The 13,838-nt window shown below is 42.0% G+C and overlaps 1 protein-coding gene across 1 annotated transcript; it reads right to left on the bottom strand.

Annotated features, from left to right (window-relative positions):
- Window positions 1–269: 269 nt before the first annotated feature.
- NRROS (negative regulator of reactive oxygen species) lies at window positions 270–13,204 on the bottom strand. Its single transcript, XM_040348772.1, has 3 exons — window positions 12,748–13,204; window positions 5,178–5,304; window positions 270–2,689 (listed from the first exon to the last, which is right to left on the bottom strand). Exons 2-3 carry the CDS (start codon window positions 5,286–5,288, stop codon window positions 752–754), a joined length of 2,049 nt encoding a protein of 682 aa, XP_040204706.1. The 5' UTR covers window positions 5,289–5,304; window positions 12,748–13,204; the 3' UTR covers window positions 270–751.
- Between the last annotated feature and the right edge of the window lie 634 nt (window positions 13,205–13,838).

The raw sequence follows: 13,838 nt of genomic DNA, 5'->3' as shown, positions 1-13,838 counted from the left end.
CACAGAATTTGAATTGGTCGATGTTTTTTGACCAAAACTAAATTATATGAAACTAAACAAATTCTGAAACGAATCAATGAAACAAAATAAGTAACATAACGAATCTATCCGAAACAAAACATTTTTTTTCATTCTGCACATGTCTAGTGAACTGTGTCTTTGTTTTGTTCTATTTCTCCTCATTTCAATATTCACTGATCATGGGCTAGTAAAATGAAATTTTTACTTTTGTTTGAAATTCTAAAAAAAATGTTTGTCACAGCATTTGATCTTGGCATTATTGAGTAAACTCATTTATTTCAAAAACTCTTACATTTAGTCCAGACCTGCTACTTGAACGGAAACCCAAACTTATTCAACGGGTTTATTTTGTGCTTAGCACATGCACATTACAATATGTACGATTTTTAACAAATGGAAATCACATTCATGGCTGGAATTTTGTTTGATCAGATGAGAAAGGAAAACATTTTTCCATCCTGATATATATATTTTCTCATCACTATGGTCAAAAATTATTGTCGACTTAACCCCACTAACCATTAGAAAATTGAATGAATGTTCTAAAAACTAAAATGTCCTCAAACATCAAAAGTCTCAGGTATCAGCCCAACTTGAGCCTCAACCACTTGCTGTGGCTGTGTACAATTATAGCCCCCAAAGTTAAACACTTGATAACAGCATTTATATTTTAATCACTATTTACTTGCACCATTTTTCTGTTGGACTGACCAAATACATACATTATTTATCAGTAACTGGAAGACATTCTAAAACGTCTTTTTAACACTTTTAGTACTGGCTGTTTGAATGTAAGACACAAGAGAAGGAGTGCTACAAGCAAGGTTACAGAGACAGGCACAGTGAGCAACACAGACAATAAGGTGCCACCAGATTTCCACTTGCAGCTATGAAGAACAGTCTCAGGTAACTCTGGCACAGTCATATAGATATTGGAGAAATTACAAGTCATTTCTTGGAAATCTGGGATAATGATACTTCTGGATGCCCTAAGTATTTCAAGCCAGCTCAGTTTACAGCAATCAAATGGGTTTTCACTTAGAAATACAGTGTTAAGGTTCCTTGTGAGTGGCTGATAAGAACCAGACAAGGGTATTGAAATGAGTTTGTTTTTTCGGACATCCAAATGCTGAAGGGGCAGATAAGTCAAAGATTCAGGGAATGTTGTGAGACTGTTTTCTGAGAGGTCAAGAGTAGCCAAACTTGAAAAGTCTGAGAAATCGATTCTATCAATGAAGGATGAGCTATTTCGAAGTGAAAGGAATTTTAGCGTTCTGACAGTGTCCTTTAAAAAATAAAGGCCTCTTAAAGGGTTATATGAAATGTCCAGATGTGTTAATTCTGTGCCTTGGAAAACATTCTGAGTGTCCAAATTTAAATCACAGCCGGCTAGTTGAAGATGCCTAATAGATCCTGTCTTAAGGTCCACACAAGCCTGATCTTCAGCAGCAGAATCCAGATGAGAACACAGTTGAATCAGGTTATGGCTTAAGTCCAAAGTGTCTAACCTGGTCATGGTGTGGAAGATTTTCTGAGGAAGGTCCTGAAGTCTGTTCTTGCTCAGATTAAGGTAAAGTAACTGTGGAAAGATTTGAGAGCTGGTATCAATTTTTAGCTCCCACAAATTATTGTTACTGAGGTCTAGATTTTTAAGAACATTTGAGATGCGCCCATGTGACATGTCAAATGTATCTAAGCAGTTCCAGCTAAGCTTGAGTTCAGACAAGGCAGTCATGTTGGTAAAAAAATCATCTGGTAAATAGTTAAACTGATTTCTGCTTATATCCATAATTTGTAAACTAGAGAGATTGCTTGAGATAGACCCTTCCCATAAATTTACAGTAATTGTACTGCTTGTATTGTTATCCAATATAAGATAATCAACAAAGGATGAGTTGTCATTGAATAAATGAGTGTAAAATTTCATGCTATTGTCAGAGAGCAGCAGTGTGTGGAGGTGATGTTTTTTTGGCAAGAGTGGAAAGTAGAACAGTTGGTTGTGGGAAATGTCCAGCTTCTCCAGTTGAAAGTCAGCATCAACTTCTCGTGACAGGAACCATTCAATATGGTTAAAGCTGAGATTGAGAACCTTGAGCTGTATCAGGCTGAAGTCCACAATGCATGGCAATAGGTTAAAGGAAAGGTTTAACGTTTTAAGTTTTTTAAGACGGTCGAATGTCCCCACTTCAATCTCATAAATATAATTACCCTGAAGGCTCAGCTCCCTCAGGGAATCAAGTCCTACAAAGATGGAATCATCCAATCGCATGATAACATTATAATCCAAATTAAGGTACTCCAGTGAGGTTAAGTTCTTAAGAAGGGTAGTCACCATGTCTCCATTAAGATTATTTCTAGACAGATCCAGCCACTTAAGAGATGAAGCAGATAGCAAGCCTGTGCCGACCTGAGTGTAGTCAGAGGAGATAGTGTTATTCTGTAGTGATAATGACTCTAGCTTTACTGTATCTTGGAAGATATCCTTCTCTAAAAGAATTAAGCTGTTGGATCTCAAGCTCAAATTGATCAGACCATTGTACCGCTGGAATGTGTTTTTACCCAAGTGTTTAAGGTGGTTGAAATCTAAAAGTATTTCTTGGATATGAGAGGGAAGGTCTTGAGGCACAGACAAGAGCTTTAGGTGTCTGCAGTCTGCCATTCTGGAAACCTAAAATATGAACAAAACATTATATACAAGAACTGTAATTCAAACTAAAACCAACCTTAAAAATGCAAAGAAAAGATTAGAATTATATTTTAGGTAATTTTCGGTACCGTATTTATCGGCGTATACCGCGCACTTTTTTTCCCCTTAAAATCAGGGGAATATCGTGGGTGCGCGATATACGGCGGTCACCGCTGTCTCTGAGCCGCTAGCCTAGAGCCGAGCCCAGTGTACTGCGCACTCGGCTAGGCTCGGCCACGCTCGGCTCCGCCCGCCGCAGCCTCGAGCCGAGTGTACTGCGCACTCGGCTAGGCTCGGCTCCGCCCGCAGCCACGCGAGAGGAGGCAAGACAAGCCGAGAGGAGCCAAACACACAAGAAATCCAGCTCCTCTCGGCTTGCGCCAAATCCAAAAATTAACACCGAACACGCTGGACGGAGACGGACACCTGGATGGAGGCCGCAGACGGACACCTCCAAAGCCGCAGACGAACACGCTGGACGGAGACGGACACCTGGAAGGAGGCTGGACGGACCCCGCGCAAGGCCGCAGACGGACGCCGATGGACGCAGGGCAAAAATGTAAGTTTTCTTTTTTTTCCTTTCTTACTTTTCTAAGCTTGGGGTGTGCGTTATACGCCAGCGTGCGGTATACCCCGATAAATACGGTAATTTGTAGATCACTTTTATTGTGCTTTTTTCTATTACAAGTGTTTATGGCCTAGCTATTTTGATGATTTGAATAAAATAAATAGAAAATATGATTAAAAGGAAGATATGTTTAGGTTCCAAAGCATGCTCAGAAAAGTATTCCTATATCTGACTTTATGTTAATCATCAGTAAAACCAGTGTTCAATGTTTCGGGGTTACCTTCAGGCAGACGGTTGATAGATGGGGCTTTCTGGCTGATCACAAAGCACTCTATTTACTGAAGTTAGGTGGCTATTTTTGCTAGGTGTGCATTTAGGGGTGGTGCTGGACTTTTATTTTCCTTGAATTTATAGAATAGGGACTTGCACAATTTCAAACCCACGTTCACTGTGAACGTACCTTAACCACTTAAGAACTTTGCCTGTTTTTCAGATTTGGTGTTTACAAGATTAAAACATTTTTTTTTTGCTAGAAAATTACTTAAAACCCCCAAACATTATATATATTTTTTTCTAACACCCTAGAGAATAAAATGGTGGTCATTGCAATACTTTTTGTCACACTGTATTTCCGCAGCGGTCTTACAAGCGCTCTTTTTTGGAAAAAAATCTATTTTTTTAAGTAAAAAATAAGACAACAGTAAAGTTAGCCCAATTTTTTTTATATTGTGAAAGATAATGTTACGCCGAGTAAAATGATACCCAACATGTCACGCTTCAAAATTGCGCCTGCTTGTGGAATAGCGTCAAACTTTTACCCTTAAAAATCTCCATATGTGACGTTTAAAAAATTCTATAGGTTGCATCTTTTGAGTTACAGAGGAGGTCTAGGGCTATAATTATTGCTCTCGCTCTAACAATCGCGGTGATACCTCACTTGTGTGGTTTGAACACCATTTTCATATGCGGGCGCTACTCATGTATGCGTTTGCTTCTGCGCGCGAGCTCGTCGGGACGGGGCGCTTTAAAATTTTTTTTTTTGTTTTCTTATTTTTTTTATTTATTTTATAAATTTTTACACAAAAAAAAATGGGTCACTTTTATTCCTATTACAAGGGATGTAAACATCCCTTGTAATAGAAAAAAGCATGACAGGTCCTCTTAAATATGAGATCTGGGGTCAAAAAGACCTCAGATCCCATATTTAGACTAAAATGCCCAAAAATAAATAAATAAATTTGTCATTTGAAAAAATTACAACAAGAAAATGTCCCTTTAAGAAGCATGGGCGGAAGTGATGTTTTGACGACGCTTCCGCCCTGCTATGCTATGGAGTCGGGTGGGGTCCATCTTGCCCTCACTCGTATCCCAGCTGAGCAGGGGACAGGACCCGATCACCTCCGCCGCTGCCGACGGCTCCGGTAAGTGGCGGATGACGCGGGAGAGCGGCGGGAGGGGGGCCCCTCTCCTGCCGCCGATAACGGTGATCTTGCGGCAAATCCGCCGCGGAGACCACCGTTATCGTTTACAGGGCCGCTCACTGAAAAGATGGATATCTCGGTTGTGGCAGCAGCTGCCGAGATATTCATCTTTAAAAAAAATTACGAATATATACAGTGAGGGGTCCTTAAGTGGTTAATACCGCTTTACATTTTTTAGAGCACAACTGCCACAGTGTCCAGAATAGGGCACAGGAGAAAGGGTGGGGAAGGCGGGTAAGCAGGCACACAATGTAAAAGCATATGTCAGGAAGTGGAGCAGTGACCACAAAGAGATATAACTGAGCAAATAATAAAAGTGTGCTCATGTTTTTCAGAGTAAAGCATTTACAGTAGGGCACCCTAAGAGAACTGGCTGACCTGAACATACATTTTCTTTTTAGCTAGACTTAAATCAACTTACCAACTGGCAGCCACTTTGTGAGAAAATCTTTTTTCCATCAGCACTGTATCTCCACTGTAATAAAATCAGGTACATACAGCCAAATGAGTACCAGAGAGACACAATGGCCATATCATCAGCAGATGTCCTAAATGAAAAAATAAATTAAAACTTTAGGACTAAAGTATATCAATTTTATTTTTTATTTCAATATATAGAGCAAAATTAAACCCATTGATTTAACTACTTCCCAAAATGGTTACATTCAAGTCATGCTGTGAATGATAACTGTCACGGTTGCTTGTGCTCCCAACTGAACTGTCAAATCATTAAATGGCTGGTGTCATAACTGATCTTATGTGCAGCAGCATGGCAACTGCAGATCAAACAGAGGCGGCATAAGGAATTTTGGTGCCCCTTACACAGTTTCAGGCATGGGCCCCCTGGAGCAGAGAACCAAGGGGGGGTGCCTTGAATTGAGAAGTGGGGGGGGTGACGCAAATTGAGCCGCCGGGGGGGGGGGTGCCTTTGCCACAAAAACCTTACTAGACCCCACCTGTTTGAATAACTTAAGACCCATCTCCCTGCTCTCATTTGCCTCCAAGCTCATCGAATGCCTTGTCCATGACTGAATGAGTCGCTACCTCACGGACAACAACCTTATCGACCCCCTATAGTCTGGCTTCTGTCCACAACATTCCACAGAAAGTGCCCTACAAAAACTCACAAATGACCTACTAACTGCTAAAACCAATGGCCATTACTCCATACTCATACTCTGATGCCGCGTACACACGATCGGAAATTCCGACAAGAAAAGTCTGATGTGAGCTTTTGGTCGGAAATTCCGACCGTGTGTATGCTGTTGGAATTTCCGCCAACAAAAGATTGAGAGCAGGTTCTCTTTTTTTCCGACGGAAAAAGTTCCTATCGCAAAAGACGCGCAAAAAAACATGCATGCTCAGAATCAAGCAGAAGAGCCGAACTGCCTATTGAACTTCATTGATCTCAGCTCATCATACACGTTGTATGTCACCGTGTTCTTGATGGTCCGAATTTCCAACAAGATTTGTGTGACAGTTTGTATGCAACACAAGTTTGAGCCAACATTCCATCAGAAAAAAACACAGTTTTCTTGTCGGAATTTCCGATTGTGTGTACGCGGCATTAGATCTCTCTGCTGCCTTTGACAAGGTTGACCACCTGCTCCTCCTCAGAAAACTACACTCCCTTGGCCTCCGTGATTCTGCTTTATCCTAGTTCTCCTCCTACCTATCTCAGCGCACTTTCAGTGTCACTTACAACTCCATCTCCTCCGCTCCTCTTTCTGTTGGGGTCCCCCAAGGCTCCGTCCTTGGGCCCCTCCTATTCTCACTCTATACCTCTTCCCTGGGCCAGTTGATAACCTTCCATGACTTCCAATACCACCTCTACACCGACGACACCCAGATCTATCTCTCCACTCCTCAACTCACCCCCTCGATCTCCTCACTGGTCTCAAACTTACTGAATGACATATCGGTATGGATGCCACACCACTTTGTCAACCTCAATCTTTCCAAAACTGAGCTTGTTATATTTCCTCCTTCCCAGTCCCCCCCATGACTTCAGAGAGAGAAATACGGGGGACACGGAGGGAGAGAGAAACACGGTGGGGGACATGGAGGGAGGGAGACTGCAGCAAAACGGAGGGGGGCTGGAGGAGGACACGGGACAGTCATCGGTGATCGTGTGTGGGGGAGTTGCAAGTACAGATCACCGCTGATTTTAAAGCAGCTGAAAGCTGGGGGGGGGGGGGAGAGAGAAGCGGAGAAATTACTTTTAAATCTATACAGCGGTGATCGGTGCTTGTAACTTCCCCATGCACTAATCACCGCTGACAGTACAAGTATCGGGTGAAGCATCGGGAGCATTTCCCCGAGTACAAGTACTCGGGCAAATGCTTGGTATCGCTCCCGATACCGATACTAGTATCGATATTGGGACAACCCTACTGGCAACGTATCACCTGCTTGTTAACTTGGGCTGCCCCTGCCCTCCAGCCAGACTCTCCCACCTCCTGCTCTTGGCTCTGTGAGAATAAGAATGACAGTGGAGCTTGGGACAGCTCTGGGCAGAATAGCTCCTAAATGGCAATACCGCGGCAGTCCAGATAGGACATGGACTCGGACTGTGGTCCGCACATTAGTGATACTTGTCTTACACCATCTTAGGGGAATTGTAACACTTGTCTGGGACATACATGCCACATCCTACATATACCATTTCCCAAATTTTTTTACACAATAAACGTGCCAACCCAATAAATACACAATAGGCCACCGTTTGTTCAGAATGTAATGCAAAAACAGGCACATCTAGGTCCTGCACACAAGCCTAGATTTACCTAAAAAATAACTTAGCCCTCTTGTATTTATTTCTGTATTAATTCCAAAAAGAAAAACATATGCAAATCTAAAAGAAACAGTATAATCTGCAAGGACTTTTAAATCCTAAGAAAAAGTCAAAAACAACACGAGACTGATCATATGACAGTTTTTCCTCCATCATACTGTTTGTCAGCAAATATGTAATAATTACACCATTCAGTTATTTTAAAATGATCTTTATTTAAAGCGGGGTTCCGGGCATCATTTTTTATTTTATTTTTTGCAAGCTAAAATTAATCACATTAAATAGTCCCTAAAACATATTAATAGCTCCCCAATCGTTCCAGAAATCATTGCAAACACTTGTCTTATATCCTCCAGCTCATGTTGTGGCCGTATCCATCATATGTGTGGGCATGTGAAGCCCAGTTCCTTTTTCTTCCTGGTTTTCAGGGAAAGGTGCATGCTGGGTGATTTTTAGGCACAGTAATGCCCAGAGACTCCTGGGAAATGAGTGTCATAATTTCCCAGGAGGCAATGGGGTCTTAGGACAGGAAGTTGAACCACCTAGGACTAGAAAGTAGGCAGATTACAAAATCTACCTAGTAACAGCCAGATAGAAGTGAGTAAAAAAAATATATATTTGTTTACATTAAAGGCAAGCTGTTAATAGAAAGTAAATTTTTAGGGTGGAACTCCACTTTAATGAATGTTCAGATGACTATATTTATTTATAATAAATTTATCCCTGAATAAAATGTCTTTAAAGCGGGGGTTCACCGTAAAAACGATTTTCTAACATTACATCCAGCTCACTCTCTACATTCACGTTCGGCTTCTTTCGGCAACTCGTGGCGCTCCTTATGCGACGGGGAAGGTCGTTTTTGTCATCATGTTAATCACCTGCTGGATAGAAACGCCCACTACTGCAGGAGTCCCGACCCAGAAGCCGGGGAAGAAAATAGCTGTACAAGGTATGTACAGCAGAAAAAAAAACGGCATACCGTGAATGTAGAGAGTGAGTTGGATGTAATGTTAGAAAATCGTTTTTAGGGTGAACCCCCGATATTAATAATAAGAGTTGGAGTTCAACTTGTTTACTTCACATATTTTATGCAATATGCATTTAGCTCCAAAAGAATATCAGTTGGTCAAATCATGGGCTTACTAAAACAATGCGTTCTATATTGATAAGAAAAATGTAAAATCCAAAGGGTATAAGCCAATCCATAAAGTCTCCTTATAGAGGAAAGTGACATAGCTGTGGTCTTTGTGGGTTCCACACCCACTGGTGCTCTGCCAAAAATTGCGATTACAATATTTATCCGTGCCTTAGTGGATTGTACTTGGATAGATTGGGTTTTCAATACTTGTTAAAAAAAATTATAAATGTTTTTCATAAGCAAGTACAGTATGCCCAACTGATATTTTGAACTGAAATTTTCTTACAATTAGTAGCCTTAGTTTTAGCTATTAACCACTTAAGACCCGGACCAATATGCAGGTTAAAGACCTTGCCCCTTTTTGCAATTCGGCACTGCGTCAGTTTAACTGACAATTGCGCGGTCGTGCGACGTGGCTCCCAAACAAAATTGGCGTCCTTTTTTCCCACAAATAGACCTTTCTTTTTGTGGTATTTGATCACCTCTGCGGTTAAAATTTTTTGCACTATAAACAAAAATAGAGCGACAATTTTGAAAAAAATTCTATATTTTTTACTTTTTGCTATAATAAATATCCCCAAAAAAGATATAAAAAAACATATTTTTCCCTCAGTTTAGGCCGATACGTATTCTTCTACCTATTTTTGGTAAAAAAAATCGCAATAAGCGTTTAACGATTGGTTTGCGCAACATTTATAGCGTTTACAAAATAGGGGATAGTTTTATGGCATTTTTAGTAATAATTTTTTTTTACTACTAATGGCGGCGATCAGCGATTTTTTTCATGACTGTGACATAATGGCGGACACATCGGACAATTTTGACACATTTTTGACCTGACCTGTGTCATTTTCACAGCAAAAAGTGCTATAAAAATGCATTCATTACTGTGAAAATGACAATTGCAGTTTAGGAGTTAACCACTAGGGCGCGCTGTAGGGGTTAAGTGTGACCTCATATGTGTTTCTAACTGTAGGGGGGCGGGGCTGGACGTGTGACGTCATTGATCGTCTTTCCCTATATCAGGGAACAGACGATCAATGACACTGCCACTGTGAAGAAGGGGGAAGGTGTGTTTACACACACACCTCTCCCTGTTCTTCAGCTCCTGTGACCGATCGCGGGACACCGGCGGCGATCGAGTTCGTGGGTCCCGCGGCCGCAGTCACAGAGCTTTGGACCGGGTCACGTGCGCGCGACCCACGGCTGGGCTCTTAAAGGCAACGTACATGTATGTGCCTGTGCCCAGCCGTGCCATTCTGCTGACATATATCGGCGTTAGTCAGTCCTTAAGTGGTTAAAGACGCAAAAAAGACATGAAATACAAAAAATGTATGCAGTTATTTTGAGTGTGAACCCATTTAATTCAAGTAAGTAACCAGTGCTGAGCCTTAAAGCAAGATATAGGCCTCGTACACACGGACGGACAGTCCGCTGAAAACGGTCCGCCGGACCGTTTGCAGCGGACATGTCCGCCCGGAGATTTCTGTCTGATGGTTGTACACACCATCAGACAGAAATCCGCGCGTAAACAATACGCAGGGACGTGGCCGCGCCGTCGCCGCGACGATGACGCGGCGACGTGGGCGGCCCTGGAAGTTCAAAGCTTCCACGCATGCGTCGAATCAGTACGACGCATGCGAGGGATGGCGGTCGGTCGGACGTGTCCGGTGAGTCTGTACAGACGACCGAACACGTCCGACGGACAGGTTTCCAGCGGACAGATTTCTTAGCATGCTAAGAAATTTTTGTCCGCTGGAAACTGTCCGATCCGCCGGACAATTGTCTGGTCGGGCCTACACACGACCGGATCTGTCCGCTGAAACTGGTCCGTCGGACCAGTTTCAGCGGATCGATCCGGTCGCGTGTACGGGGCCATAGGGTTTAGGCAGAACTTCTGATTGGTTGGTTCTACCTGAAATCAGCCCCCTATACCTTTTTGGAAGTGACCATATGATGCAATCCTTGGCATCAGAGGGGTTATAACTGAGAAGAACTACAAGACAACGTATTCGTTGTTAGTATCTCATCAACAACAGAATCCCTAAAGCACAACAATGGAAAAGGCGAGCAATCAACATACCCTAGATTAGCCATTGTAGCCCATTCTGTTGAATCCTACAGTTCCTCTAGAGCCGGGATATGCAATTAGCGGACCTCCAGCTGTTGCAAATGCCTCTGCCTCTGGATATCTCTGCTCTAGAGGTGTATGGGTTCAACTGTGGCTTATTGACCTCTAATTTGATAGTGCTTGCATAGTTTCAGGGCCAACGCCACTTGGCAAAGCCAGTTGTATAACTTCAATGATCTTGGGTCTGAAGGTCCTTTTAGCTGTCTGTATGGAGGACATTCTTCTCACTGGCCACAAATGTAAGGGGGCATTTTTCTCAGTGACCACCAATGAATGATTTTTAGAAAGACCTGAAAATGACCGTATTTCAAGGGTTCCTCTGGGGAAAATGTTTGAGAAAGACTGCTCTAGAATCTAATCAGACAGGTGATGTGTGTATTTATGTCATTTTTGTTCAGTTCTACATAATAAAATTAAATATTTTTTTTATCATATGTAGCAATAAAGGGAAATAAATGTATTTGAAAACCATAGCAATGTTGTTATTTTCATGAATATATCCATTATTACTCAATCTTTGAAAACTATATAATTAATGCATTGAGATTGTCTTAATTCATAAATAGTGTGATCGGACAAATGTGTATGGAAATTTGGGCATCACAAACTATAAGATTAACTGCCTTTATGTAGGCATGAATGGTTTATCAATACAGGAAATTTAATCTGATTGGAAAATGATCTGATGTTGCTTCTCCATTATGAGATTAGTAGCTAGATTCAGATACAGTTACGCCGGCGTATCAGTAGATACGCCGTTGTAACTCTGAATCTACGCCGTCGTAAATTTAAGGGTATTCTGGAAACCAGATACGCTTTAATTAGGCTAAGATACGAGCGGCGTAAGTCTCCTACACCGTCGTATCTTAGGGTGCATATTTACGCTGGCCGCTAGGTGGCGCTTCCGTTGAGTTTGGCGTAGAATATGCAAATGAGCTAGATACGCCGATTCAGAAACGTACATGCGCCCGGCGAATTTTTTTTGTCGTTTACGTAAGGCTTTTTCCGGCGTAAAGTTAGTCGAACAAATAGCTGGCCTAGCCAATGTTAAGTATGGCCGTCGTTCCCGCGTCGAAATGTTGTTTGCGTAAGTCGTCCGTGAATGGGGCTGGACGTAATTTACGTTTACGTCGAAACCAATACGTCCTTGCGGCGTACTTTGGAGCAATGCACACTGGGATATGTCCACGAACGGCGCATTCGCAGTTCGTTAAAAACGGCAATCACGTCGGGTCACTAGTCATTTACATAAAACACGCCCCCCCGTTCCACATTTGAATTAGGCGCGCTTAGGCCGGCCCATTTACGCTACGCCGCCGTAACTTAGGAGGCAAGTGCTTTGTGAATACAGCACTTGCCTCTCTGACTTACGGCGGCGTAGCGTATATGCGATATGCTATGCCGCCTCAACATTAAGCTAGTCTCTCTGAATCCAGCTATAGGAGTGTACTACATTTTTGTCACTTGGGAAATTGAGTAAGGGTGGGGGAATTAAAGGAAAAAATTGGGGGAGCTGATTTTTTGTTGGCATCTTGCTGTTTGGGCAACTGTCACTTTCCAGTATGTGGTTTTAAAAAAAAATCACCATACGGATTAAACAAAGCTTAACTATCATTTCCTTCTGAGTATGGATACCTTTAATTCTGTGTGTCTATAGTAAACAGTGAGCCTGTACATAGTCTTATATCTCTATCTTACAATTAGCAGCATTTGGTTTACAATTGTTACCTGCAATATGATGTATCATAACATGGAGCATTTCTTTATTCTATATAACGTCCTAACTGTGTATCTAATCTGTGCATGCTCAGCAGCAATGTTCTATATTCTTCGAATTCTCTAGCCCATTTACGATACATTTTCTTTTTGTGGGTTCTTTTGCATGTGGGCTAGAAAACCCCAAAAGACACAGTTATGGAGTTACTCACCGCACGTAGACAACAGCACATCATCTTGGGTTCCACTTGACTTGCTGAGGGCCACAGAAAGGAATGAAGAAGCGGTGTCACTGTGCAGGAGGTCCTTGGGATCTTGAATTTGGACTCCTTCGTGAAAGCCACTAAAATGAACTTTGTTGTTAGCATGGAGTTACCTTGCACAGATTATGCACTAAAATGTCTTCAAATCATCGGCAAAGAGAGCTAAGCGGTGAAAATGATCACAGGCTGAGGTAATATTGGTAGAGCGTTGGTGGAGGTGACCGAGTGTCACTGTGGTACTCGGTGCAGCCAATTAGCTGAGCAGCATGGTGCACATGTGGTCAGGTTGGCACATGCATAATCTGAAAGAGAACTGCACATTTTTCACGCTGTGTTTTTTGCTTCCTTCTAGAGGTTATTTTAGATTTTGCGGAAGGAAATAACGGAAACCAAAGTCACATGAACTGCTGTAAGATGAACAGCAGCTATCAGATAGTTTTTCATCTAGAGATTGTTCTTCTTTACTTTAGCTACCACCAATTCTTTTTTTTTCACCACAGCCTAAGACACATTAGTTTTTTTTAAGGCCAGGGGCATAGAATTCTGGGGCATTTTTTTTCTTTTACACAAATGTGATTTTTTAGAATTTAGGGGCTTTAACAAATTATCATTTAACTGCAAAAACAAAGCATGATATGAAAGAATTGAATGCAGCTTTATTTTTATTTATACATCATTACATGTATGTTTTTTTTAAATGCAATCATGTACCAGAATCTGACTTGGTATTGGTCTCTTGCAGTCCCTGTACATCAGAGTTTAGAGTGGGGGAAGAAGAAGTAGCACAAGGAGTCTTTTAGCTGTGCTGCTGTAAAAATAACTTGCTGATAAAAGGAGAGAACAAAGAGACAGTAAGATGAAGCTCTTCAGGCCTTGTACACATGACCGAACATGTCCGCTGAAACTGGTCCGTCGGACCAGTTTCCGCAGACATGTTCGACCGTGTGTAGAGCCTACCGGACAGTTTAACACATCATCAGACCAAAAGATCCCAGCAGACATGTCCGATGAAAACGGTCCATGGACCGTTTTCATCGGAC

This window comes from Rana temporaria, chromosome 4 (genome assembly GCF_905171775.1).
Source record: "Rana temporaria chromosome 4, aRanTem1.1, whole genome shotgun sequence".
Lineage (NCBI taxonomy): Eukaryota > Metazoa > Chordata > Amphibia > Anura > Ranidae > Rana > Rana temporaria.
The sequence above is the reverse complement of the archived record's forward strand: the minus strand, read 5'-3'. Positions and strand labels throughout refer to the sequence as shown.

Coding starts and splice junctions, on each gene's coding strand:
- NRROS (XM_040348772.1), bottom strand. CDS start 5,288: ATGGCCATTGTGTCTCTCTGGTACTCATTTGGCTGTATGTACCTGATT. Junction 2,690..5,177: donor CACAAAGTGGCTGCCAGTTG/GTAAGTTGATTT, acceptor TTCATATTTTAG/GTTTCCAGAATGGCAGACTG.